The sequence below is a fragment of the Sorex fumeus genome, unplaced genomic scaffold (assembly GCF_029834395.1).
Source record: "Sorex fumeus unplaced genomic scaffold, SorFum_2.1 ptg000006l, whole genome shotgun sequence".
Taxonomy (NCBI): domain Eukaryota; kingdom Metazoa; phylum Chordata; class Mammalia; order Eulipotyphla; family Soricidae; genus Sorex; species Sorex fumeus.
Window position 1 is genome coordinate 9,605,130 of NW_026606063.1, and position 27,886 is coordinate 9,633,015.

At 48.5% G+C, this 27,886-nt stretch overlaps 1 protein-coding gene across 1 annotated transcript in view; it reads right to left on the reverse strand.

The window, feature by feature from the left end:
- The window catches only part of BABAM2 (BRISC and BRCA1 A complex member 2), a 417,702-nt gene that overhangs the window by 54,562 nt on the left and 335,254 nt on the right, over nucleotides 1–27,886 (reverse strand). The window contains exons 8-10 of the mRNA XM_056123586.1: nucleotides 23,350–23,449; nucleotides 19,037–19,107; nucleotides 16,410–16,492 (exon numbers count right to left, since the gene is read on the reverse strand). Of these exons, the coding sequence (XP_055979561.1) occupies nucleotides 16,410–16,492; nucleotides 19,037–19,107; nucleotides 23,350–23,449 (254 nt within the window). The remainder of the gene's footprint in view (nucleotides 1–16,409; nucleotides 16,493–19,036; nucleotides 19,108–23,349; nucleotides 23,450–27,886) is intronic.

The window sequence follows — 27,886 nt, forward strand, 5'->3', positions numbered from 1 at the left end:
GCCCCAGGTCTCCAAGCATTGCTTGGAAGAACCCACATCACCCCCCCACCAACAACCATGAATGCCCCTAGGGAACCAAAGTTCCACCTGGGTGGTTTCGAAGGCCTCTGAAGTGTTAAGGAACCAGATTTGAAAGTCAGAAATCAAGAAGTGATTCTCTATGACTGGGTTGGCTTCCTGTGGGCCCTCTAGAAAACAACACAGTGATGATGGGGGAGTAAACCGCCTCTGAGTGCTGGCTGTGGAGTCTCTGTTTACTTCGAGTCTGCAATCTTGGCCCCTCGCCGCCCTGGACAGGGGCATTTCAGAAGGATTCCGTCCTCCGAGGGTGTCTGCAGATACAAACACACACGGTGTTCCAGCACAGGGCTGTGGAGATGGGGTCTGCCTCCTCCACTGGGAGAAGGGCCAGTGTGAGGGCTTTGGCCACTCCATCTTCCAACAGGGAACAACCAAAAAAGGGCTCTGACCAACGACAAAAAAGGCGATGCCCCTCGGAGACGCTTTGCTGGGAACGCACGTCTTTGCTGAGATGGCAAACAAGTGCTTAAAGAAGAAACTCTGCGAATTCTTTTCATTTATCTGACACAGGCGGCAGTTTGCAATATAGATGAGGTTTTCTTAGCTACAGTCAAATGACAGGAAAACAAGAAATGGTCGCAGCAGCAGCAGCGTTGAAGAGAGTTTTTAAAAAGACAATGCTCCGGGAACAGCCTCGGGGAAGCTACAGCTATTATTAGGCTCCGCGTACTTTTGGAGAAGGAACCTGTCCCATTCAGACTTCGCTTTCGTATTCAGTCTGGCGTGTGGCACAATGAATTATGCTTACGTGGGCATGGAGTAAAATTCAGCTGTCACCTGGGTGTACATGAAAAGGCAAAGCCCACCTCCACAGAGAAGGTCTCCAGAGCCAAATCAGACTGACAAACAAACAACAGAAGTAAAATGAATGGAATTGAATTGATAGGAAAGCCAGAAGTTGCTAGGTGGGTGTCGTCTGAAATTGTGACGATTAATTGCTCGTTCCCTGGTCTCCCCAACTCCATCTCACGGATCAATTCCCCCCCTCCTTTTTTTTTTCAATTATCTTCACTTGCTCACCTGTATGCAAAGTGGGGCTGGTGACTGCTTGGAGCTATGGTTTCCGTGGAGACAGGGAATCCTTAATCCAGCCTTTCAACACGCAGGGGAGTTCAAAAGCCCCAAAGGACAAAGAGCCAGACTCCCAGGCGGGCTGGCCTGGTGGCACCTCATTACGGAAGAGCTAGGGACGAGGAGCGGGACCCCCACCTACAGTGGGGTAGGACGGCCCCCAGACTCCGGTGGCCTTCACTGTAGGATCCCTCATCATGCTGGTCTCTGTGCCACTCGCCACCCCAACTTCCCCGCAAACCATGGCGCAGACTCAGGATGTGGCAGGACTTAACTGTGCGCTGAAAAGAAGTTTGCGTGGATGGCAGGAAACTTGGGGCAGCTATTGAGAGGAAGAGCTGGGAAATCAGAAGGTCTAGCCCCGAACGCTGCTCTCTTCCGCTACTGACGTGGGGCTCCCGGCAAAACCCTGGAACTTCAGGTGCTAGATTTTCTTCCCCGGCATCGTGGGGAGCAAGGAGCCTTCTTCCAGGGTGGGGGGTTCGCACAGAGTGATAAAGGTCCAGCAGTGCTGTGCACATGAACAACAGTGACGGGGCGGGGGGGGGGGGGTGGCAACCACCGGGCAGACTGGAACGGATGACAATCAGAGGATTAACTAGTGGCGAATTCGGTTTTCAGTTCTTTCGCTCTTTAAAGGGTGGTGAAGTTTATATGTAAGCCCGGCCATTTTAAAATTTCTGCTCGGGGGTTGGGTATGTGGTGTTCAGGTGATATTCCTGACTCTGCTCAGGAGTGGCCTCTGGAGCTACCTGGGGGACCATATGTGGTGCCGGGGATCGAACTGGGTCCCCCTGGGGTTTCTCTTTCCACTCCAAGCTGCTTCACTTCAGGGCGCAGTTGGGTGGCGCTAAGTACATTCACTGTGTGCGGGTGGCGGTTAGTCCCCTTCCACCTCCAAACATTCTCATCTGCACAAACAGAATCTCCATCTCCTCCAAACGCCGTGCCATCTCTATTTTACTTTCTGCCTCTTCAGCACGAGAACATTCTGAGAACCCCAAATAAAGGGAAATCAGACAGTACTGGTGCCACTGGATTCAGATTTTGACATTTCCTTCACCCTCACGGGCCTGAAGGCAGGGGCTAAAATTTAGTCAAGGGTCTTGTTCAGTCCAGAAGCTACTCCCCCAAGCCCCTCCCGGTACCCCCCAAGGTTAGATCTCTTCATGAATCTGCCTGTCTTGGTGGGAGGGAAAAAGCATCAAGGCTTCAAGCTACAAACCAGAGCCCATCCACTAGGCAGTGCGACAGGAACCATTTTTCTTGAGGGTTCGGCTACACATCATCAGACTGGGGATGAAGAGTGGTCCCGAGCTAGAGCGGGCCCTAGGGTAGCTGGCGACCGTCTTCAATGCGCATCTGAGTTATGGGGACTAGCCAGCGACTCCTTCTTTGCTCGGATGCCCCGTAGTTCATACGCCTCAACATTCCCGCACTGGGCTCAAAAAGTCCAAATCTGTGACTCCCAAGACAATCTCTGCTTCAGATAATGACATGTGGGCCCACCCAGAAGCCTAAGGGAGAAACCTTGGTCCTGAAGATGAGGTATGTAAACACGGAATACTACGCAGCTGGAAGAAATGATGTACATCCTGCAGTTTGCTGCAATGTGAATGGGAACTGGAAGATAATGTTCAAAGAAGAAAGCCAAGAGGAGAAAGATAAAGAGGGCGTCATCACTTACAGGTGGCATGTAGAGTGACTGGATGAGGGACTGCAATGGAAGGTTTAAAGGGGTGGTGGGTGCTTAAATTACCCTTGGCCCCAGACTATTGGGAGGAGGAGGAAAGAAACAGAGCGGAGGGGAGGGTGAGAAGAGGCAGGGGAGAAGCAACGGGAGACTCGGGTGGTGGTAAGGAATGACGGAGCTAAATATCCAGACCACAGAGTCAATGATACAGAAATCATGAGATCCAGATTTTAACAACTGAACTTGAAAAGATGACTGCCAAGAGAACAGGTCAGGGGCGACAGGCAGGAGATGGAACGTGGGAACACTGGTGGTAGAATTGGAGCCGGGACACTGTATGTCTAAAACCCAACTATGAATAACTTTGTAAATCATGGTGCTTTAGTTAAAAAAAAATTGTTTTTTTTTTTTTTAAAGAAGAAACCCGGGGCTGATGGAATTCTTCGCTTTAGTCCTTCACTCGCTACTTGGACGTCACTATCTGTTTACTTTGAAAATATTTCTTGACACACTGTCTTCACCTCCACCCCTTGTGGCCTCTCTAACCCAGTCTTGTGCTTTCACCATAGCAGATGATACCACCACGTGCTGGGGATGCTGGAATGATGGAGGGAGCAGCAGCAGCCTCAGGAAGACCTGGGGAGCACCACGTGTGATTATTTGCTTGGCAAAGGTAGATTTCCACGGGGCACTGAGCAATTTTTTCCTAAAAGGGGGCAGTAGGTCATAAGTTTGGGAACCCTTGGCTTAAATATCTGTGCAGGTTTCCTGATTTCCATTCCAAGTCATCTTCTAATAACATTAGAAATCTCTCTCTCTCTCTCTCGCTCTCTCTCTCTCTCTCTCTGCTACCTCTCTCTCTCTCTTTCTTTTTGGGTCACACCCGATAACGCACAGGGGTTACTCCTGGCTCTGCACTCAAGAATTACTCCTGGTGGTGCTCAGGGACCCTATGGGATGCTGGGAATAGAACCAGGGTTGGCTGCCTGCAAGGCAAACGCCCTACCCGCTGGGCTATTGCTTCAGCCCCATATCTGCTACTTCTCACTGAAATTTTTTTTAAAGCTCCTTGTGATCCTCAGGACAAAGTCAAGGGTGACCATCCTAGTGGCAATGTTGTCTCATGGGAGCTCTGACCCCCTCTAGCTCCATGGCACACAACTCACCATACACCGGAGAAGCTCAAACCCACTCACAGTTCCTCAACGGCACTCCATCCCCTTGGTGCTTCTGTTTATGTCAGTTCCTCTCCCTGAACGTTCTCCCAGCTCCTGTAACCTGACTGTGTTCCCGTGCCATCTGGTGCATGTGACCACGGCACTCGAAACATTCCATGGCTGGAATTCCGCTCTGCTGTTTTTGTATGTCCACTCACCTCCCTCCACTCTCTGTTGAGAGCAGGCACTGCTCATGTGGGTACCCTCAGTGACACTGACTGACGTGTGCCGGGCCTCCGCAAGTGGGGAATAAAGGACAATTATCGACCAACAAATGACTCAACCACACACAGGTCAGGCTGGAGGCCGCGGGAAGGAGGGTGGAAGGGAGGAAGTTCACACTGGAAAGGAAGAAGCGAAACTGTCGTTGCAGATGACAAGGATCACATACACAGAACTCTAAGGACTCTACTAAAGGTCAACGTGCACGATCCATGACATTTCTCTATACTGACAATAAGCAAATCGATGAGAAAGTTAAGATAAAAAAAGGAAGACCTGATCTCCAATAGATTAAAACAGACAAGAGAGGCAAGGAGATGAAAGACAATATAAATAGAAATAAACCATGTTCACAGAGAAGGGATATTTCTAAAATGGCAATTTGCCTCAATTGAGGTCATGGAGTCAAGGTGACTTCAATAATCCCTTCCTCAAGAAAATGATGAACTCATTCTACAGTGTGTGAGGAATGACAAGGAAATCTAAATAGTCTAAGGAACCTTGAATAAAGAGATAACGAGGTAAATAATATATTGATTTTGAAACTTACTCTGGAGTGAAAGCACGGACACACAGACCATCGGAACAGAATAGCTGAAGTGTAAACTTCCTGGGAGAGGGAACTGACTCGGGACAAAGGTGTGGAGATAATTCAATGGGGGAGAAGTTAGTCTTTTCCACAGCTGGGGCTGGAACAGATGAGTTAGCAATATAGAAGAGGACACATTTCCCTTTCTTCGAACCAAACGGTATATTCTGTAAGCTTCCAGCTTTAGGAAATGCTAACAGAAAAATTCCACTGTAGCACTGTCCTCCCATTGTTCATCGATTTGCTCGAGTGGGCACCAGCAACGTCTCCACAGTAACAAAACTGGCCCATGGTTCCCTGGGGCTGAAGATCAAGGAAGGGGACCAGCTGCAAACCTGGGGACCCTCTCAGGTTGATGAAGAGGCGTTGTTTTGACTGTGTGAGTTCAGTGACTGAAAGTAGCTGCCAGGACTCCTAAGTGTTAAAACAGATAACTTTTGTTATATGTAAATTCCACTTTCCAAAGATGGGGAAATATGCCCAACAAACTTATGCGTGTTGGATCTATGCAGTTAGAAAACAAATAAAATGCAAGTAGAAAAGTCATTAAACCTCAATTGCGGGCATTATTTTACAGCAATTTCCCTGTGCTGAATGCTACTCAGTTCTTCAGGCTTGTGGTAAGACAGTCGTAGGTCAAAACGGAACATAACTGTTGTAGAAATATTCCTTCAATCTAATAGAACTGGATCATTCAAACACAGGAAACAAATACTTTACTGGGTTGAGAAAACCCCATTTCCGGTCGCCCCCTGACCCCTTCCAACCATGCAATGGGTTTGAGCCAGGCATTCCGGCACAATCTATGGTGAAAACGGGGTTTTCAGGACTTCTCAATCTGAAATCTTGTACCATACTTCACTTCCTCTCGTTCTGCATGGGATTCGGGGGCATCTGGGAATGTGGATTAAAAAAGCTCACCTGTAAATGTACTGCCATAGCTGACACTGCAACATTCCTCCAATGATGAATGCAGGCAATAATCTGGAGCAATATTAGCAGTAAAAGGTATTTTTTTTGCTAATCGAAATCAGACATTTTTATGTCACACTACAAGTATTGTGGCTCATACCTTTCAGCTTAACATTATTTCAAAATTACAGTTGTTATTTAGGTTTGCATCTGTAAAGCAGTAACCAAAAAAAGTTTTTCTGTGTCTGAATCGTAACTTTAAGATGATGTGATGATAGTATTTTAATAAAATTGGCTTCCTTTGTACCACTGTATGTTTTATCTAATGCATTTTAAACCGCCTTTCAAACAACAGGCCCACAGGGCTCACCAAAATGTCTTGGCATCAAAATGTTAAATGGCGCTGGGCAAGATGACCCCTACCCACCATTCCAGAGCTAAGGATTGCATCTGGAAGAAGCCTAGACTTGAGAAAGATGACTCACATTCTAAAGAGATAAGGAAAATTACCTGGAAGCTATAAGGTGCTAGAAGAGATACTGTCTTCTATAGGCAATGAGGGAAACAATCTTTTATTTTAATACCTAAATTACAGGGAAGGGAAACGAGGAACAACAGCTTTTCTATTGGGCCACATCTCTTTCAAAGAAAGAATTTCGAGATTTATGGTTTTTGACTTATTTAGATGCTGATTTGAACAAACCAACTATAAAAAAGACCCGTTTGTGAAAAAGAGGAACATTTGATGATGTGAAAGAATAAACTATAACAATATTCTGTTGGACACATCTTTAAAGAACCAGTTCAAGATACTCTATAGTATTTACAGGTGAAATGATATTTCATATTTGCTTAAGAATATTCTAGAAAATTAAAAACGTAAAGGGAACACTGATGAAATGAGAGAAAAAACTGAAAAACTGCACATGAGGTTCAGTCCACTTTCTCTCTACTTCTGTGTTTGTTTAAATCTTTTTTTTAAAAAATAACCTTTTATTTATTTATTTATTGCTTTTTGGGTCACACCTGGTGATGCACAGGGGTTACTCCTGACTCTGCACTCAGGAGTTACGGTGCTCAGGGGACCATATGGGATGCTGGGACTCGAACCTGGGCCGGCTGCATGCAAGGCAAATGCCCTACCCGCTGTGCTATCTCTCCAGCCCCTTGTTTAAATGTTTTAGGATAAAAGAGTTGGAGGGATATTTGGTTTTGTGGCCACGCCCAGCAGTGCCCAGGGATTACTCCTGGCAGTGCTCAGGGCATCATATGTGGTACTGGGGTGTGAATCAAGTTGATCTTGTGACAGGCCAGTGCCTTAACTCCAATACTATCTCTCCAGCCTCCTAAAAAGTGCTATTTTTTATTTTTATTTATTTTTTTTTAAGTCACAGACCATCAGGATAGATCCAGCCTACAGGAATGTTAGAACTATACTGCGATAAATACTTGAACAAACCATGTCAGAGAGCCTGCTGTATGCTGCAATCCCCACCACGCCCTCTTGCCTTCAAGCCTGGGCTGCACCCGATTCTGCTCTCATTGCCTGTTTGAGTAGCATTTGATTTTGCAGGCTCACATACACTTGGTACAATGAGCCACTGTGATGAATCACACACACCGTATCTAGATGGGTCAGAAGTGATTTTTTTTTTTTAAATCATGGTGGAAGAAGGTGGGCAGGTAAATCTAGTTAATTTAATTGATCCCTTTACATCTTACCTGCTGAAAAGTCAAAATAGGTAATGGATGGCTGAGAGAAAAGAAGCCCCCAGCCATGCAATTCCTTCTTTCTCCCCTTTTCTGGGCTCAGGTGAACAGCAGAACATCAGGAATTCCCACCCTCCCCCCACCTCCCAATGGAGACCCAGGAAAGCTCAGGGGATACGGAGCTGCTAGTTTACCCCTCGGGGGTCTGAGTGACAGGCTCCAGGGATGCAGTCCCCAAGAAGGGGATGCAGATCACAGGGGTCCAGCCACAGATCTCACACCTGGAAGGTGTGTACTGGATTGGGGAACTGAAGGGACAAGACCAGGCCATCGTATACTGGACGGGAGTGGACAGCAACGAGACGGGAAGGGCCAGGAATTTGCACGTGGGTAAAAGGGGAAGTCAGAACACTGGGGTGACCCCTAGACCAATCTAGTTAAACTGTATAATAAACTGTGACTTCATAAGCATCTGGAGGGTTTTTTTTTTTGCTTTTTGGGTCACACCCGGTCATGCACAGGGGTTACTCCTGGCTCATGCACTCAGGAATCACTCCTGACGGTGCTCAGGGGACCATATGGGATGCTGAGAATCGAACCCAGGTTGGCCATGTGCAAGGCAAACACCTTACCCGCTGTGCTATCTCTCCAGCCCCTGCATCTGGAGTTTTGTATGTAAATCTTCACTCAATACTCAAGGACCCAGGAACTCAGGCACAAATACATTTTCATGGTAATGTTCACTAACTGGTTAGTTATTTAATTTAGTCACTTCGCTTACCTCTCGCCATGGAGGGAAACCTTACTCAGGCCAGTCCAGTTGTGCCACTGGGCAGGGACGACAGCTGGACGCCTGCCACCACTCCCAAGGAAGGGCACCAGCTTCACGTCTCGCTGCTTCTGACCAGGAATATTGTTTCTGCCTCATTTCTGAGCCACGAGGAGGTTACAGTTTTCTCCAACGAGGGCGTGGCTGAGTGCTCACCCTCTTTCTACTTCTGGTTCTGGAAGGTTCTCTTGGAAGCTCCCAAATCTTTCAGAAGTCACAGACTTGGGGCTGTGCCAACCAAATAATGCGGAGGAGCACATGAGCTCTGGGACCCTGATTTAGAGCTTAGCTGTGTCACAGCAGACATACTCTTTCTGTGCCAGCTCTCGCACCTACAAAACGGGAGAACAGCTAGCAATTACCCTCAGAAAGATGTTTTGGAGCTGGAGCAACAGCACAGAGGGTAGGGCATTTGCCTTGCACGCGGCCAACCCGGGTTCGATTCCCAGCATCCCATATGGTCCCCCGAGCACCGCCAGGAGTGATTCCTGAGTGCAGAGCCAGGGGTAACTCCTGAGCATTGCTGGGTGTGACCCGAAAAGAAAAAAAAAGAAAGATGTCACGAGGATTAAATGATACGACAGATCCAAATACTGAGGCCAGTTTCTAGGACGGTGGCTTTCCACCTTTTGACATGGGGGACCAGCACTGTCCAGGGTCTGGCAGCGTGCCCAAGCAATGCAGAGCTCTACACCCGGGAACTCATCACCATCACTACTACCTTCAACAACGACAAAGGTTTTGCAGTAGGTAAAGGTAAAGGTAAAGGCCTTCCCATTGTTCGTCGATTTGCTCCAGCGGGCCCAGGGCCCAGTAACGTCTCCATTGGAGACTTTGTTGTTACTGTGTCTGGCATATCGAATACATCATGGGGAGCTTGCCAGGCTCTGCAGTAGACTAAAATGAATTCAAAGAAGTTATACTGCAAGAGATCAACACTGTAGAAGTTACTCTTTGCCAACAGTTTTTTTTTTTTCTCATCTGAGATGCCTTATGGGGTTACAATTTGTCCAGTTTAAAGCAGCTGCATACATTTCTAAGTCAAAAGTACTGACAAAGCTTTCATGATTTCTTCCGGGAGGCAGTGTGGATCAGATAAACTCAGTTTAGCCGTTACTTGATTCCAACAGTTGCAAGTGGAAAAGAATCAGAGGATACATAAAGATGGTAGAACAGAAGTTGCTAACATGGTGCTGTGACCGATTCACCCCTCTTTCCAGAGTCCCTTAAGATCATTAAAAGTGTGAATTAAATTCAAGGTGTTGGAATGAAGAGTCACGTCTAATTAAGACTTAGTGCGATACAATTCTCAAGTTCACGTCAGAAATAACAAAAGTCTTTGTGGAGTAGACTCTGAAGATGAAACAGAAGTTTCAGTATGAATCAAACGGGTGGTGGTGGTTGCTATGTGAGTTGTAAATCATGAATTGGGTGTGCTTGTGTGTTAAATCAAAAGGTGAAAACCGCTTGCAAGCCTAACAGAGCTCACCACTCTCCAGGAAGTTCAGGATAAAAATTAACCCAAATGTTGAAAGTCACTCAAAAACCCAGTGGTTCTCTTAATCAAAGCAAAGAGGTTTGTACAAAGTAGATTTGTCTTTTCTCTTTTTCTGTATTACTTTATTACTTTGAAGAATATCTAGAGAACAGATTGGTTATACTTTTCATTCATAAACACTTTGAGTTCCTGCTGCTTTTATCGTTTTTATCATTTAAAAAAAAACCGGTAAAATTAAGCCACACATATTTATATACATCCGATCCTCGGTAAACACACTAGTTCTAAAATAGCGCTCTACTTTTTTTACAGTTTGATGTGAATTCTATGCTTAACATTGTGGTTCCCAATTTCTTTTCTCTCTCTCTCTCTCTCTTTTTTTTTTGCTTTTTGGTCAACCCGGCGATGCACGTGGCTTACTCCTAGCTTTGCACTCAGAAATTACTCCTGGTGGTACTCGGGGGACCGTATGGGATGCTGGGAATTGAACCTGGGTCACCCGCATGCAAGGCAAACGCCCTCCCCACTATAACTATCGCTCCAGCCCTGTGGTTCCCAATTTCAATCACTTTACTAATCCTGATCTGCTCTCAGGCAATTTACGTTTGTATAAACATGTGACCTGTATCCAGAATGGCATGTTTTGAGAAAGATGAAAATTTTGTTTGGTAACTAATAATCTAGTGACCATCCTGGCAGCTGCTGCTAAGTATTCTGCAAGCAGGAATTGCCCCATGGCAAGGAGCCAAACCCACACCACTGTGCTCGGGATCATAACTCTGCTTCTGAGTACTGGAATGACAGTTCTGATGGCGCCACGGTGCTCGTATTCCCAGTATTCCCAGTCATTCCAGTGCTAGCATTCCTTGGTCATAGAGCAGTCACAGAACCCGACCAAGTCAGAGCGTGGACAGCACCACTGAAGCAATCAAAAGAAGCCTCTGATGTATACTTAAAATCTCCAACGCTATCCTGATTTCTAACTTAATGGCCTTGATTACAGGCCTATGAGGAATAATGCCTCAAATGACGAACAAAATTAGGTCCACAGCTGTCAATTTCTTCTAGCTTAAAAGAAGTCTGAGGAAAAAACCCGAGCTTTTTGAAAAACCAAAGAAGAGTAAACAGCAAGGGAAGAATCTTAAGAAATAGGTATTAATTTTAAATTATTTAAAATAAACAACAAAAAAATCAGAGTAACACACTCATCACCCACTAGACCCAATAAATTCTACCATCTCCCTCAGAATCCAGCAGAATAGCAGAATAACAGAGTGATCAAATTCCGAGAGAATGATGTGAAAAATAATAAAAAGGACAGAATATGAAGATTTTTCCTCCTCTTTATTTTACTTCGAATTTCATTTGAGCATAAAAAGACTACATGTAACAACCAAAGGAAAGGCTGTAGGGCTGTGTGCACACTGAGACACATATGGCAACATGTGTTTGTGTAAGTAGACTCTGAAGACGAAAGAGAAATTTCAATAGAAATCAAACTTGTGGCAGTGGTTGCGAGAGACTCAAACTTTGGACCGGAACTGGTTACTCTCATGTGAAAAAGTCTGTGTCCAAGATGCATCCTGCAATCTCAACTGCTACTAAAAAAACTCCCAAACTCCAAAAGACGTACTAAGAAAACCATCAGCTGAATCCAAACATTGCTCTAAAAAACACCAAACAAGGCAAACAAATAATGAGATGAACAGAAAGAAATGATCCAAATGGGAGACAACCAACCCAACAATGCCAATAATGACACGAACCGACGATGCCTTAAAAGCTAATAAAGTGGCAGATATGACTAAAGCACCCAGCAAGGAAAACCCGGCCCTGCGCTATGCACAGGGGTCCCATCTGAAAGACGGCAAAGGCTGGAAGGAGCAGGCGGAAGGAAACGCCAGGCAAGGGTTACACAGAGCTGGGATGGCTGCATGGGGATCGGGGAAAAAGGACTTTAAGAGAAGAGGTGTCATCAGAGACAGGGAGGCCTTTCCACAACGACTGGATGACCACTAGCGAGGGAGTCACAGCAATAATCAATATATATCACGATCACCCTGTTGTTCGTCGATTTCCTCAAGCAGGCACCAGTAACGTCTCCTTCTTCCTAGCCCTGAGATTTTAAAAGAGCCATTTCAATGCTCTTTCAGGATTAGGAGAAAGAGACCCATCATTGTTACTGGTATTTGGCTTATTGAGAACGACACGGGAAGTTTGCCAGACTCTGCCGTGCAGGCAGGATACTTTTGGTAGCCTGCCAGGTTCTCCAAAGGAAAAATAAGATAAGATGTTGCACGGCTGCGAATGCGGCCGCGCGCTTCCGGGAGCTGGGTTTTTATAGTCTCTGTGTCTTGACCGTTGATGGGACCAAGCTGGCGCTGGCGGCAGCTGGTGGGTGTGACGCCTACCTACTGGAAGATGGAGGGGCTGGTTGGAGAAGGCCCAGTCCCAATCTGAGTAGGCTTGGAGACCTCAGCCCTGGGACCCACATGCCTGGGTTCCTCTGCCAGTTCTTTCATGCATGAGGCTTGTCCGGACGTGTGGAGAGTGGTTCCAGCATGGCCGTGGCTGGCTCTGGAGGTCCTCAGCTGCTGGGGCACTGCTCGGGGCGGGGGTGGGGGGGAGAGAAACTCAACCCTCCCCTCTCCAAGGGGCCCCGGTGAGGACAGCCAGGCTTGGGGGCAGAAGATCAATACATATGTACCACACAATACTGTCAGAATGAAGGAGGTCTGCCTTTCCTTAAGGATGGCAACAGTACACGCATTCCTCTCTCGAAGACCCCCCAGCTCCCATGAGAAAACCTTCTCCAGCAGCTATGAACTACGGGTGAAGCTCCTCCCTGCTTCTAGGAACCATCCTCCCCTCTGACCATGCAGGTAAGTGAGGACTCCCTGCTGTTGTTTATTTATTTTTTGTTTTTTGGGTCACATCCGGTGATGCTCAGGGGTTCCTCCTGGCTGTGAACTCAGCAATTATTCCTGGCGGTGCTTTGGGGGACCATATGGGATGCTGGAAATCGAACTCGGTTTGGCCGCGTGCAAGGCAAACACCCTACCCACTGGACTATCGCTCCAGTCCCTCCCTGCCATCATTAATCATCTCTTTTGGCTTCCTTGAATCCTGCGTATTCTTTTGAACACAGTTCCACTGAATTCTCCAGTTACCTGGGTGATCTGCCCTCTGATTCCCAACGCACCTTGGCCAACAAAAGACCCAAACGCCTCTGCCTTTCAACTTCACTCAAGTTAAAAGAACTCGGGGTTACAGCTGGGTATTTGCTGTCCCCACTAAAGAACTACATTTCTCAGTATGCCCCATGGCACACGAGGAAGCCATGTGACCTAAACTCCAAAGCACTGCAGTGTAACCGGAAGGGGTGCCTAAAATGTCCTGGAAGGCTCAGTATCTGGGAAAGTTTGTACTTTTCACTCCCTCCCCCATCCCCTCCCCCCACCCTCCCGGCTCCTCCTCTTACCCTCCAATTCAGTTGGGGAACTGTGGATGTGACACGTGAAGATCACTAGCTGGCTGGTGGGTTTAAAAACTGAAGTCCTGGGAATCAAATCCAGGATCTCACACGTGCAAGGCAAACGATCCATCACTGACCTCTATCTCGGGCCTTCTAAGCCCTACATTTAGACAGCAGGAAGACGTCAATGAGAGAAGCACTTTACTTATGGACAGGCTGAGTAGCAGCGACGCCCCCTGACTCACAGACAGGTCTGGGTTGGGGCAGGGCTGTTGACTGATGAGGAGTAAGGCACCTGGGATGGAAAGGGACAGCGACCCAGCAGTGCCTGGGGGCCAGCTCTCAGGAAAAAGTGAATGCCTGGACTCGCCAGTCCCTTGGGGCAGTTCTGGTGAGGAGCTGGGGGCTCTCTGGAGAAGGTGGGAGTATGAGAGGACATTGGGGCTGACTTCTGCAAGTCTAACTGGGCGACAGTCAAAGGAGGATGGTGGATAGGCCCCCAGCAGGGCTGGGCATGTGGAATCCCAGAGATGTTCTCTGTGGCACAGCCCGTGCGGAGGAACGTGACTTTGGTGCTGGAATGGGAACAGACGGTGTGGAGGCTCTGTGTCAGAGCAAAGAGCCCACCAGGATCGTGTGGGGGCAGCACAGGCCAAGCAAGCGAAGCCGAGAAACCCCTCCCCCACCACTCCTCTCTGGCAGTCTGATGTCAGATGAAAAGGTCATATGGAAACAGAGCCCTCTTGCAGAACAGGCTCAGGAGCGGAGTGAGACGTGGTGCCTCTGGGGTGAAGGGACCGGGGCAGCCTTCCCCTCAGGCAATGCATGCAGTGTCCTCCTCTGGGCTGTCCGTCCTGCCTGGTCCTTCCCATGCAGTTCCTCTGGAGAGCCCTGAGCGCCCTGATACAGTTCATGGTGAGCTCCGGGCTCCTCACGCAGAGCTGGGCGCGGGGCAGCCCCGGAGCCGGGAAACTAGCCACAACCGTGGCCGTCAAACCAGAGGAGGTGCTCGGGATCCGGGCCGGCTTATCGGGCAGAAACAAAACTACCGATGGAGCTGCTGGGGCCGAACGGACGGGGCAGAGAGGAAGTGAGAGCTGACACGGAAGCCTGGGCCCAGAGCAGGACTGAGAGCAGCAACCCCTCAGCTGAGAGTCCAAAGTGGATGCCTTTCTGCTGGGCTCAGCTCCCTGGGGCCAGAGGCGACGGGGACTGGGGCAGAGAGGGGACCACATGGGGTCATGGGGTCATTCTCTTCCGCCCGGCCCTGCCCTACAGGCCAAGCCCCAGGTGCTGACATCCTGACAAGACGTCACCAGCTCCCCCACCCCAGGGCAGGGAAGAGCAAAGGCTGGAGGAGGTCACAGGCCAGACTGAGGTGCGGGCACACCCAGGATCAAAACTCTGCCTCTCTGTCTCTGCTTATCATGGACACGCGGGCTCTGCAGATGCCCCGAGAAGACGGCCCCAGGACCCGACCAAGCGGAGCACATGTCCCGAGCACTGCACAACAAGGTGGCCGTCTTTGGGACACGCATAAAACACGGAGAACTGGCTCCCACCGTGGTGATGACTCTCTATATCTCTCTCTCTTGTTTAATTAGGGGCTTTCCCCTGCCACAATGGACACCGGGGAGTTCCTTCCCTGACTCTCGGTGGGTACAAGATCAAGGAAGACAAAGATGCGTTTAGCCTAAGAACCCCCCCCAAGTCTGTATCTTTATTCTAGTGGTGGGGGAGCTCCTGCGCCGTGTCCAGGGGGCCTGAGGAAGGGGGTCACTCCTGGTGGCACTTTCTACTCAGGTGGCAGTTCAGTGCTGGGCCCTATGGGATGCTGTACAGCATGGGCTGTGCAGTGCTAGGGACCCCCAGGGCTACCCCTGGGATGCTTGGGGGCCACCAGGGCCATATTTGATGATAACCAAGCCAGGAGCTTCTGGGGCTGGCTGCCGTGTTGAGGGCCAGCAACGCAAACGCTCTAACCACTGAACTATCTCCCAACAACCCAGCCTGTCCCTTTAGGCTCTTGGAAACCTGAAGACATGGAGACTTAAAGCCTGGGGTAGTTCTGGGCAGTGAGGAAGGTGAGTCTAAACTCTATGCGTTGCATTCCGAAGATTCTGATGCAGGCACCATGATCTACAATAGAGTCAAGGTCAATGTTTTAGGGAGAGAGAGTTGTTACACCACCTCGGCCCTCCACGTGATCTCGAGGTGTCCACGCGCCCTTGCAGCTGGTGTAGGCTCAGCCCTTCAGCCAACTCTCAGAGTCTGGGACGGGTGGGCCTTTGTCTATCCCCTTGCTACGCGTCTGGACACTCCAGGCCAGAGAGAGACCGCTTGGTGTTTGTCCCTCTGCATTTCTTAACTCTGGAGAGCTGCAACTTCTCCCAAGAGTCACTGAGGAGCTAATGCTGACATGTACCTGGCCTGTGGTACCGTTGGTTTAGGTCTTCACGTGACAAATGAATGGGAGACTGTAAACGACCTGGCCGGAGGACGGGTAAAAGGAAACCAAAGTTTACAAACTGACGGATTAATGTCACACAGCACATACCTCGATGGACATCTCATGCGGAAACGCCCCATGCAACGACGTGAGGGCACATGACCATCCTAGCTGGTTTCTCAGGCACAGACGATATACTATCAGAGGCACAGACCTGTCACTTAATAAGGGAGATTCACAGCAAGCACATCTTGAGAAATCCTGAACGTTTGGGAACGTGCTCCTGCCAAAGTGCTCTGAGACAGGCTTAGGCTGGGAAGCCCGCACGCTGCTGGCGACTGCTGCTTTCTACGAATCTGTGGTTCTTGTCTGGGTCCAGCTGGATGTCTAGCATCGTCCTGATTTTACCTACAAAGTGCCAAGACCAGCAACAACCCCCACTGCTGCCCGACCCCCAATTCGAGCAATGAAAACTCTTTCCAAAGGTGCCAAATCAGCTGAAAGGAGCAAATCACACCAAGCTGAGAACCGCGGGCCTGCAGAAGCTTTCTCTTTAAAACCATGCAGTGAAGGAGCATTCGGGAACTGAGACCGAGGGTGAAGGGTCTCGGTACATTTTCCAAGGGATGTTGATGTGCGAATAAGAAAAAAAAATACACTCACTGTGTACGAGAAAGCAGAAGTCTTTCCACATCAGCAGCAGAGTGAGTTTCGTGAAGCCTTCCGCATCGTACTCCACGACGCCTCTAAGTAATACGAACAACAAACAAACAAAACTTATAAAAATCAGGTCTGACGAAGAGGGACGCACGTGAAGGAGGTAGTCACGGGGCTGGAGTTGCCGGAGGGAAGAGTTTCGAGACTGAAGTCCCAGCTCTGCCTTCTGACGTCTCTGCGGGCGAAAACTTGGAGCCTCAGTTTCCTCATCATTCCTGTCTACAAACTCTGACAATGGGATTTTCGAACTTCATTGTGGGGTTGTCAAAAGCAAGTGAAAAAAAAAAACCCATAAAATTTTATGTATCAGTTACCGGTTCTGCAAAGGATGACAAATGAAGACATGAAGGCCGCGATGATGCCAGCCTGGTACACATCTTAGGCACTGAACAGCGACAGTGTCCCCAAGCTCCCTCCAAAGTCCTTGGAATTCCTTTGCTGGGCTTCTCCTCTCTTCCCTGCTGGGTGCAGTTAGCGGGTGCGCTGGGTTCAGCGGGGAGCAGCAGGGACCCTGACATGTTGTGGGCCAGGAAGGTTCTGGGAGGCCTGTCATGGCCGTGGGGGACAGGTACAAAGTTCTTGACCATCCAGGCTCGAGGCCTTTCCCAGCCTCAGTCTCCCCTGCTGAGCTGTCCAGGCTAACTGCAGCACCGACGCCCTCCTCCCGGGTCAAGTGGGGAGGGCTCAGGTGCCAAGGGACCGACGGCTACGCTAGTCACTCCAAGTCCCCACTCAGGTCTTAGGACTTAAGCCGGCAGTGTTGGACACTGGGCTTTGTTTCTTTTCGTGAGTTCTAACTAGCCCAGTAAGCTTGAACATGGATTGCTAAGCTTTTCAGCTCCGGTGTCTGAAGAGATAAAAACTGAGCAAGAGACTCTGGTCCATGGAACATACCGCATGTGACAAGAGCACCGAGGTACAACTTAGCAGGGTTACTACTGTTACTGGATTCTAGGAGCCAACCAAACGCGTGCATTATAAAGAATGAGACGGGAAAACGTGTGGATGCAATCTTCATGTTTTTTCCTGAAGGCCCATGAAGAGTGTGTGTGTGTGTGTGTGTGTGTGTGTGTGTGAGAGAGAGAGAGAGAGAGAGAGAGAGAGAGAGAGAGAGAGAGAGAGAGAGAGAGAGAGAGAGAGAGACACCCCGAGGAGTCATCTTCATTCAGTTCTGTGTAGTAGTAAGGAGAACCTCGCCCAAACACGGAGAGACCAGTCATGCCATTTATTTATTAACCGCTGTCTGTAACGCCAGCGCTTTCTAAAAACGGTCATAAAGCTGAACAAATTTCAAGTCTCCGGGACTCACGTGAGAGACAGTCATGTTGTTTGGATATCGACACTCCTATTTTGGAGGCGTGAAAAATTCCACTACGGGTAACAAGACACTTCCTGAAGTTGTTTTGAGGAGTCAAGAAATTTTGCTCAGAATTATGCCAGGCGTGTAAAATGATCTCCCGGGGACGGCCAAGCTCTCTCTCGGTTATATCCTCTCCTTCCCGGGCCCCCTGTCCGTTCATTCCGAGTTCCTCAGTTGTCTCAGACCTGAAGTTGGCATGACCGTCAGTACAGCCTCTGTTTACAAACCTTCCCTGCAATGGGGGGATACAGCCAGCCCTCCAAAAGGTGGTGTGCCGAGCCCTCCTGTGGGAAGAAGCCTCCCCCTTTTCTCAACTGTGTGGAGGAAAGCACACACCCCTTTTCTGCCTAAGTGGACCCCCACGTGGAAGCTAGAGAGGGCCGCAGCTTCACTCAGGCCCACCGGCCACAGCAGAGACACAGTCCCTGACAGGGCCTGACCGCTCTGGAGTCTAACGCTCAATTTTCACCTCAATGCTTCAGGGTGCCTTTTTTTTTTCTTTCTGGGTCACACCCGGCGATGCACAGGGGTTGCTCCTGGCTCTGCACCTCGCACTCAGGAATTACCCCCGGCGGTGCTCGGGGGATGATATGGGATGCTGGGGAATCGAACCTGGGTCGGCTGCGAGCAAGGCAAAGGCCCTACCTGCTCTGCCATTGCTTCAGCCCCATCAGGGTGCTCCTTGAGAGAGGGAGCCCTAAGCGACAGAACTGCCCAGAGTCCAGGCTGGCCTGGGGCTCCCTGGGGCCCCTGAACGTTCAGGGGCTCTCCTCAGGAAAGCATAAGGTGAAGGGGTCCAGGCGCCGGGCGCTCCTCCTCGCACACCAGGGAGGGTGGGGTGGCAGCTCGAGGGAAGAGAGTCGCTTCTAGGATTGGCTAGAGAAGGATTTGAAAAACATCCTCCTGGGCGCTGCAGTACAAGCCACGCGGCAAAAGGAACCAAAATGGCACCGAGAAAGTTTTATATGTAAGAACTAACCGTCATTTCTTTTTTCTCTGGTGGTGGTGGGGGGCTGAGAGGGGTTTGGGGGTGCTGGGAAAATTCCGGGTGGCGCTTGGGGGCCACACCCAGTGGAGCTGTAGGTGGGCTTGAGGTGCCAGTGATGAACTCGGGGCCTCCCCTGCTCCTGCCCCAGGTACTCGATCCTTAGCCCCTCCCAGCCAGAAAGCAAGGGCACTGTGACACACAGGGTTTAGACAAAGAGGAACTTACGTGCCAAAGTGGCTGAGGAAAGCGGCGACATACTCTCTTCTCTTGTGGTAGCCCTGGATCACGTACTGTACCTGCAACGGGAACCGCAGGCTGAGAAGTGGGGTGGAAAATATTTAAATTATTTATGAAGACAAAAACATTCACTCCAACGGAAATGTGCACACCGTGTTCACCTCCGCACTTAGTACAACAGCCAAGACACGGAGATGAGCCACATGCCAGCTACTGAAGAGTGAAGCAAGAGGTTGTGGTCTAGATACACAATGGAATACTATGCAGCTCTGAGAAAGGACAAAAGCATGCAATTTGCAGTGACATGGATGGAACTAAAGGACAGCACACTGATGTCAGTCAGAAGGAAAGGGACAGATACTGAACGACTTATCTCATATGTGGGACTTAAAGACACAAAGCAAGGGAGTGATGGAGAAGGTTCAAAGGCAACATCAGGGGAGAACTGATCTACACAGTTGATGCTGGGAGCCTTGGGTGAGATAGAAGGTACACAGGTGATGGGTGTGGTGTTGGAATTATATGCATGAGAAGCCATAATTTACAGCACTGTAAGTTACAGAATCTCAATGAAAAAAAAAAAGACATGATGAAAAATATCTCAAAGACTCAGAGAAGCAGGAAAACTAGTAAATCGAACAGCCTGATCCTGCCACCTTCACTCAGTAAATATAAATCGTTGGCTTTAGCTAGCAGTCTACCCGTGTTATCAGCCCACTAATCCTGTTAGAATGTCTCAAGTCAGAGAGATGGTGGCCGGATGGTGGCAACCCTCAACACTTCTTCGTGTCCCTCCAAAGCCAAGACACTGCTCCATGGAACTATTCTATGTAAGCACAGCGCCTTCTCCGTACCCAACGCAGTCAGTGATCATTCTCGGAATCCACGTAGGACCCTGTCCATTTTTAAGAACGACTCCATGGCCTCCCCAGGTTTCTGTGTTTTTACTTTTTAGTCCACAGTTCATTTACGTGTGTGTGTGGGGAGGTGGCTTGGGCTGCATCCAGAGGGGCTCAGGGCTTATCCCTGGCTCTGCACTCGGGATCATTCCTGGAGAGCTCGGGGAACCATATGGGGTGTCGGGGATTGAACCTGGGCTGGCGTGGGCTAGGCGAACGCCCTGTCCATTGTACGATCACTCCAGCCCAGGTGTTTGTGTTTTTAAAGCAGGGTAGAATGAGGGAGTAGGCGCTGGATCTAGAAAATCTTCTGTTCCTTGATTTGTCTTCATCTTCTTTTTCTGTGGTGCCAAGGAGTGACACAGGGCCGCACGCATGCAAGGCAGGGGCTCTTCCACTCATCCTAGCCAGGACTCTCATTTTGTGTGGGGGCTGGCGGAGGAACCCGGGGCCTCCCACACGCAAGGTACACAAAGTGTGTGTCCTCTCCCTGTGATGTCCTGGCCTAGAACACCCTCCACGGCAGGTACCAGCACCTGTGGGGTCTGTTACGAGTGCGGCCGCTGATACCAAGAGAGTGACGTTTCGCCACTTTCTTTCGTTTGAGGGTCTCTGCTGCTTCCTTCTTGTTCCCTTGATCCTCTGTGTTTTCTGAAAGTTGGAAGTTTAGACCTCAGGGTATGAGTTGACGGGTTTGGGACTTCTGAAAAGTGACACGGTATTTGCCCAGGGGATCAAGCCACGAGAGCTGGCCACTCCAACAGAGAGGGCTCTTTGCTCCTCACCAGGGCAGACATCCAGGGGGGCACAGTGAACCACAGGAGGGGCTGGTTCCCAACAGACTTCTGTAGAGCAGCCTGAGTCTGCGAGAGCCTTGCTTGGATCCATGATTTCATCAAACCCCCCAGAAAACGGTGATTGTGAAAATTCTATCAGTCCTTCTGCATTTAGCAGAGGAAACTCTTTTTTTAAAAAAAGACGAGCTTCCTCTCTGCAGCTGGGGTCATTTGGCTACCTTGAACTACAGCTCCCAGCAATGGCACCGTGAGGTTTTAACTCCTTCTCCTAAATCCCTAGTGTTCAGAGTCAGGAGTGTCACAGAGGGGCCCTGATTTTGCACTTTCACATTTCCCCTTGATGTCACCATGTGTATCTATCAGAGAAGTGACCTAATGGGGCCGGAGAGATCGCACAGGGGTAGGGCATTTGCCTTGCATGCAGCTGATCTGGGTTCAAATCCTGCCACCTCCGTGGGTCCCCCGAGCACCACTGGGAAACCCTGAGCATCACTGGGTGTGGACCAACTCCTCCTCCCCCCGCAAATGACCTTCTAAGCCAGGCATCTGGAAGTTAATCATTAGCCCAACAATTTTTTTCTTCTTTTTATTTTTATTTTTCAAGCTGGGAGGTGGCTCCTGGCAGTGTTTTCAGCCTGGCAGCTCTGCCGAGCGCGTCCTCCAGACCCGCCAAACCCCCACAAAGCTCCCCCCCAACGATTTCTAACACAAAATATACATTCCTTACGGTGTCCTCACACTGACTCCCCCAAACTGTTTCTGCTGGCGACAGCCACACTGTGGTCCCCTACCTAACAAAAATCTGAGATAAAGTGAGCGAAAATCTTGACACAGTTGGTACTCAGAGCTCTGCAATAGCCTTTCAAAGTAAAACAAATCTATTTATATAATAGGGGCTTATGTCAATTTATAAAAACAGTGCTCACTTTGCACGCTTGATGCAGGACCAAAAATGTTATTTTGGGAAAAGAAACACAGATGATAAGTTTGCTTAAGTGGCTTTGTTTAAAAAGGGGATGAAAACAGTTCTGTATACTTGATTTTAAAAACAGAAAACCATTTTAACAGTAACCCACAACAAAACTGGCTATAAAGATAGATTCCAATGCAATTATGGAAATTCATTTGAAGAGATTGTTTCTAAACGCAGCCCATACTGTTCTCATTTGGAGCACAGAGAAGAACATCAATTTTAAAAGACAAGCAAAATTAATGAAAGGAACTAGATAAGAAAAAAATGATTCTTGTATTTCTGGGAAAATGATATTATACTTTTTTTTTTGGACTAGAAATTAATCTCAATTTGGAGAGCTTTGGAAAGGCTTTTTTTTTCTTCCTGGTTCTAGAAGATCTAATCTGATTTTTTTTTCCCCCTACGTAGCAGTGGGATGCAGATTTGAAGGTAGTGCAAAGTCCCGCATGTAAATACGAATTTTATCCTCTGATGAGTTAGGAAGGAGGGCAAAAGCTGGAGAAATCAGTCCAAATGAGAAGCGACCATTCCAGAAAGCCAGCTCCCTGGAGACCTGCCAAGCCAAGGCTCAAAGGGCTGGATTTGTTTCCTGGCATTTGAAAAATAATACTAAAGGCTCTGCAACTTTATTTTAAAAATGCTTATTTAAAATTTATTTAAACATCTAAAAACTATTTAAATATTTAAAATTAGTTCCTATATAGATGAGCTATCTTCTTTATAATGAAAGTGATAAAAGACACATCCCCCCCCTCCACACACACACTACCACACACACACCACCACACACACACACACACACACACACACGCACACACCGGGGGATTAAGAAACTGAGTCAGTCCCTGAGGAGGAAGAGAGGAAGTCTGTGGCCCAGTGCACTGGGAGTGCTGGCTTTTAGCTAAATCTGCTCGCTGGACAATGATAACTAAACTCTGGAGAAAGAACTGATGATCGCCATCAAAGGAAAGGTTGCCACCTGCCAATTCATGTCTCGTGAGCACAGGTCAGAGGAAGGTCGGGCTACTTGCATGTGCCTTGGGCGAGGCTGGGGCACTCTGAAATCTGGCTTTACGGAGTGGGGCTCTGTGGAATGACTCTAGAACTCTGAACAAGTGTGGCCTTGGAAAGAAGGCAGAGATGAAGGCCGTTTTAGAGACTCCCCCTGGGATCAACTTCAGGCAAGTATGCATGCGCATGCAAACACGCAAACACACACACACGCAAACACACACACACACACACACACACACACTCACTCACTCACTCACACAGGCACCACCCAGACAATGGGCAAAGGCCAGAATTTCAAACCCCCCATGGGTGCGAAACATCTAGCAAAATCTTTTGGAAAAGCCTTTTGGAAATTCAAAACCGGACAGTGTTTAAATATCCACACAGAAATGTGAAACATGAAGAAAAAGGGGAGGGGAGTCAGAGTCCTTTGGAAGGGAAGTGGGGTGGAGGGGGAGGAGGGACGGGGAGGGGGGCGGGAGATTGCCGAGCTCTGCTTCAGAGTGGGGCAGGCCGGGGGGGGGCAGGCAGAGAACCCTGTGGGAGAGCACTGTTCTGGGAGCACTGGCCCCCCTCTCACCCCACGCCCAGGTTGAAGGGACAGAGCCTGGCTTTTACCTTGTTGGTGAGCAGGTGACACACTTGAGGCACGTAGTCGATGAGGCAGCCTCCTCCTGGGAAGGCAGGGATGTGAAGGGCCGAGGAGCCTCCGAGGGCACTGCAAGGACAAGAGGACACGTCACACCTCAGGGATCAGCCACGTAAGCAGGGAGACCCGGACGCCCACCAGCGACCTGCTTCCAGGTCTGTCCACCCCCTTTTGTCATCCGGGACTAACAACGAGTGATAATAACAAGCAACGGTCTTGCTACACAACAGTGCAGTGGAGGCCACGGGCCACAGTCTTGGCGACAACCACGGGTGGCTGTCGGTTGTGCTTACACTCTTCATGATGCCCCATGAGTGAGCACTGAGCCAGCCATGCAATACCATTACGGGACGAAACCAAGTTACTGTGAAACTGTCAAGGTGCTTCATCTCCCGGGGCTGCAGTTCCCTCGCTTTCAGCATGAGGCCAGTGGCCCAAAAGGTCTGAGCTCCAGGAAACACCCAGGCCAGGCAGCTGGTGTGATATGTGAGCAGAGAGAAGCAGGGGGGTGGGTGGGGATTCCCCCATAAATAAGACTGCCCTGCTCTTGCCTGGTTATCTTTTGTTCAAGTGGAAATTCCATATTATTTAATCTCTCCATTTTTAAGCACTTTCTTCTGTTCTTGTTCTCGGGCCACGCCACACCCAGCAGTGCTCAGGGGTTCCTTCTGGTTCTCCACTCAGGAATGACTCCTGGCGGGCAAAGGGAACCATATAGGATGCCTGGGATCGAACCCAGGTTGGCCATGTGCAAGGCCAACACCCTACCTGCTCTACAATCTCTCTGGTCCTAATCTCTCCACTTTTATTTTATTTTTATTTTTATTTTTATGTAGGAGTACTGCTATTTATTCAGCCACTGATTAGCTGATTGAATTGTGCATGAACTCCACCTTACTTTTTTTTTTCATTTTTTATAATTGTATTTATTGAATCACCATGAGAGCAGTTACAATGCTTTCGGGTTACGAAGTCTCGGTCATACAATGAAACACCCGTACCTTCACCAGTGCCCATTCTCCACCCCCCAAAACCCCAGTATACCCCCATTCCACACCCTCCCCCTACCTGTGGGGCAGACGATTTCCACATTACTCTCTCTCTCTACTTTGATCACATTCAATATTTCGACACCAGACCCACCATTATTATTTGAGATTTTACCCCAACACTCAGATCTGCTGAAAAGGCAACAGTAGACAATTTGTGTTCTATTGCTGGTTATGAATAACATATGATGTCGCGTGGCTGCAGTAGGGCCATGTGATTTTGAAATTCCGAAATTTTAACACTTAAATCTGGAGGGATTTCTGCCAAAAGCCACTGGGTTTTGAGATCTGCTCCTGAGTCTCTGGGATCATGGTCATTGAGCAGCTTGATCAGGAGCCAGAGAGGCCGTTCGTGGGCGATGACTTGGGGTCTCGTTGGGGTGGGGAGGACAGGCCCGGCTCCACCCCCATCCTGTGAGGCCCAACAAGTTTTGTCACTGCGGGCCCAGACCTGATTGTCCAATGGCCTCTGGAGGATGAGGGCCACTGAGCCGCCAGGGGAAGCAGGTGGAGTGACAACACCTTTTCCCCCCTGGGGTGGCCTGGCGACAGTAACCTACAGCGGGGTCTGTATGCATTTCGGCCAGGGTTTAGAGATTTGTTTCTGAGTCTCTAGGATCATGTCCGTTAAGCAGCTTGATCAGGAGCCAGAGAGGCTGTTCGTGGGTGATGACTTGGGGTCTCGTTGGGGTGGGGAGGACAGGCCCGGCTCCCGTCCCCCGCCCCCATCCTGTGAGGCCCAACAAGTTTCGTCACTGCGGGCCCAAGCCTGACTGTCCAACGGCCTCTGGAGGCTAATCTCTCCACTTTTAAATGGTGGCAATTAAACATGATCTGAAATGGTTCCACATCTACAGGTCCATGTGGATAGGAATTCTGCTCCTAGCCTATAATAGCACAGCGGGTAGGGCATTTGCGTTGCACACGGCCGACCTGGGTTCGATTCTTCCATCCCTCTCAGAGAGCACGGCAAGCTACCAAGAGTATCCTGTTCGCATAGCTGAGCCTGGCAAGCTCCCCATGACGTATTTGATATGCCAAAAACAGTAACACAAGCCTCACAATGGAGACGTTACTGGTGCCTGCTCGAGCAAATCGATGAACAATGGGAGGACAGTGCTACAGTGCCACAGCCTATTATTAATATTGGCATTTCAATTCATTTAAGCAAATGAAAACATGGTCTATCTAACCACTAGACAATGTTAATCCAGAAGTAGTTTCCAGAACTTCTTGGATGTTTTCTTCTTAGTTTCAATGAGTCAGCAAATGCTGACTAGAAGAAACTGTTCTGAAGCTTACAGCACACATTTATAATTCACTGTTAATCCTGATTTCATCTTCTTTCCTACTTTCATTTTCCTTTGGGGCTAATTTTTTTTCTTATTTAAATTTTATTCTAATGTCTATCATGCTGTAAGCCTCTTAAATCCTCTTTGTCATACAGTGGGATATAAAAGACCCCTAAAATCTCTTAATGCATGATTATTCATGATCCAAGTTCCCACAGTTATAAGGCTGTAAACGGAGGCAAAACGTTTTACAATAACAGCCAAGAAAATCACTTCTAAATAGCTTAGGGCAGAGAAACTCAATCTTGGGCTTGTTATACAGGAAACAACATAGAATTTGACTGAAAGGACTCCAGACCCAGCTTGTAGTTAAACTCTGTTAGCTATAGTTTCCTGAAATTAATTTTTCGGGTAAAAATAAAGACAGAATTAATTTACAAGAATGAAAAAAAAAAAAAGAATCCCAGGAAATCGGTAAAACTCCGAGATCATGTGAAGAAATCACTGTGGAGCAGGAAAGAACACCTGCTGCTGGGCTTGTCCTACTCAGCAGGTACCCCCAAACTCCAAAAACTCTTCTTAAAAAAATATTGATTTATTTTGTTTGGGGGGCCACACTCAGCACTGCTCAAGGTTTACTTCTGGCTCTGCGCTCAGCAATTACTCCTGGTGGTACTCAGGGAACTCTATGGGCTACTGGGGATCGAACCTGGGTTGGCTGCATGCAAGGCAAGTGCCAACCCGCTGTGATACTGCTCTGCCTCCAAAACTCCAACAACTCTTTTTTAAAAATTTATTTTAATTTTTTTTTTTTTTGCTTTTTGGGTCATACTTGGCGATGTACTAGGGGTTCCTCCTGGCTCTGCACTCAGGAATTACTCCTGGCGGTGCTCGGGGGACCGTATGGGATGCTGGGAATTGAACCCGGGTCGGCCGCGTGCAAGGCAAATGCCCTCCCCGCTGTGCTATCTCTCCAGCCTCAAAACTCCAACAACTCTTGACAACAGAGGAAAGTCTATGATGACATTTGACTGAGTATGACTCATCTACACCTTGCTGTCACAGTCAGACCATCATTTTTCCTTTTGAATCTTGCTGGGCAGACACTGGATTAGATTCAGACTAAACTCCGAAGATTAGGAAAAATCCCTACACTTTGTGGGAGCCAGAGGGGGCCTTTTTTTTGGATGCAAAAGCAAAAGCACGTAGAGGGCACACAACTAACCGGAACTAACCAGAAAGTTCCAACGTCCCTTTAGGACTGCAATGGATTAAGAAGAAAATTCTGTAGTGTAAGAAAAATAAATTTGAGATTTATATCCTGTAGTTACTGGTTTTGTTTTAAAGTAAAATAGTTGCTCAGATAGAGAAGGGAGCACCAAATAAAGGGTGTTGGGAGGATCCTCCCAGGGTGGGAGAAGCATGCTGAAAGTAGACTATAGACCGAACATGATTGCCACTCAATGCCTCTTTTGCAAACCACAGCACCCAAAAGGAGAGAGAGAACAAAGGGGAATGCCCTGCCACAGAGGCAGGGTGGGATGGGGGGCGGGGGAGGGATACTGGGATCTGTGGTGATGGAGAATGGGCACTGGTAGGGGGATGGGTACTCGATCACTGTACGACTGAAACCCAAGCACAAAAATTTGTAAGTCTACAACTGTACCTCATGGTGTTTCACTAATAAAAATTAAAAATAAATAAATAAAGTAAGTAAAAGTAAAGTAAAGGCCCTCCCGTTGATCGTTGATTTGCTCGAGCGGGCCCAGTAACGTCTCCATTGGAGACTTTGTTGTTACTGTGTCTGGCATATCGAATACTCTCGGCAGCTTGCTGGGCTCTCCGAGAGGGGCGGAGGAATCGAACTCGGGTCGGCCATGTTGGCCGCTTGTAAGGCGAACGCCCTACCCACTGTGCTATCGAATGGAAAAGGAAAAAAATTAAAAGCCGTTTAAGCTTATCCTTGTATAATGTGACTATGGAAACTCTCACCCTAAAATTTATATACAGCTGAAATATGGAGCAGATAAATGTCCAGAATTGGAATTATTGGAAAGAAATAAGTGGATGAGACAACTCCAAAGGGGGAAAAAAAAATAAAGTAAAATAGTTTTTATTTGAAGAAATTTGAAAAGAGAAGGGGAGTGTGTGTGTGTGTGTGTGTG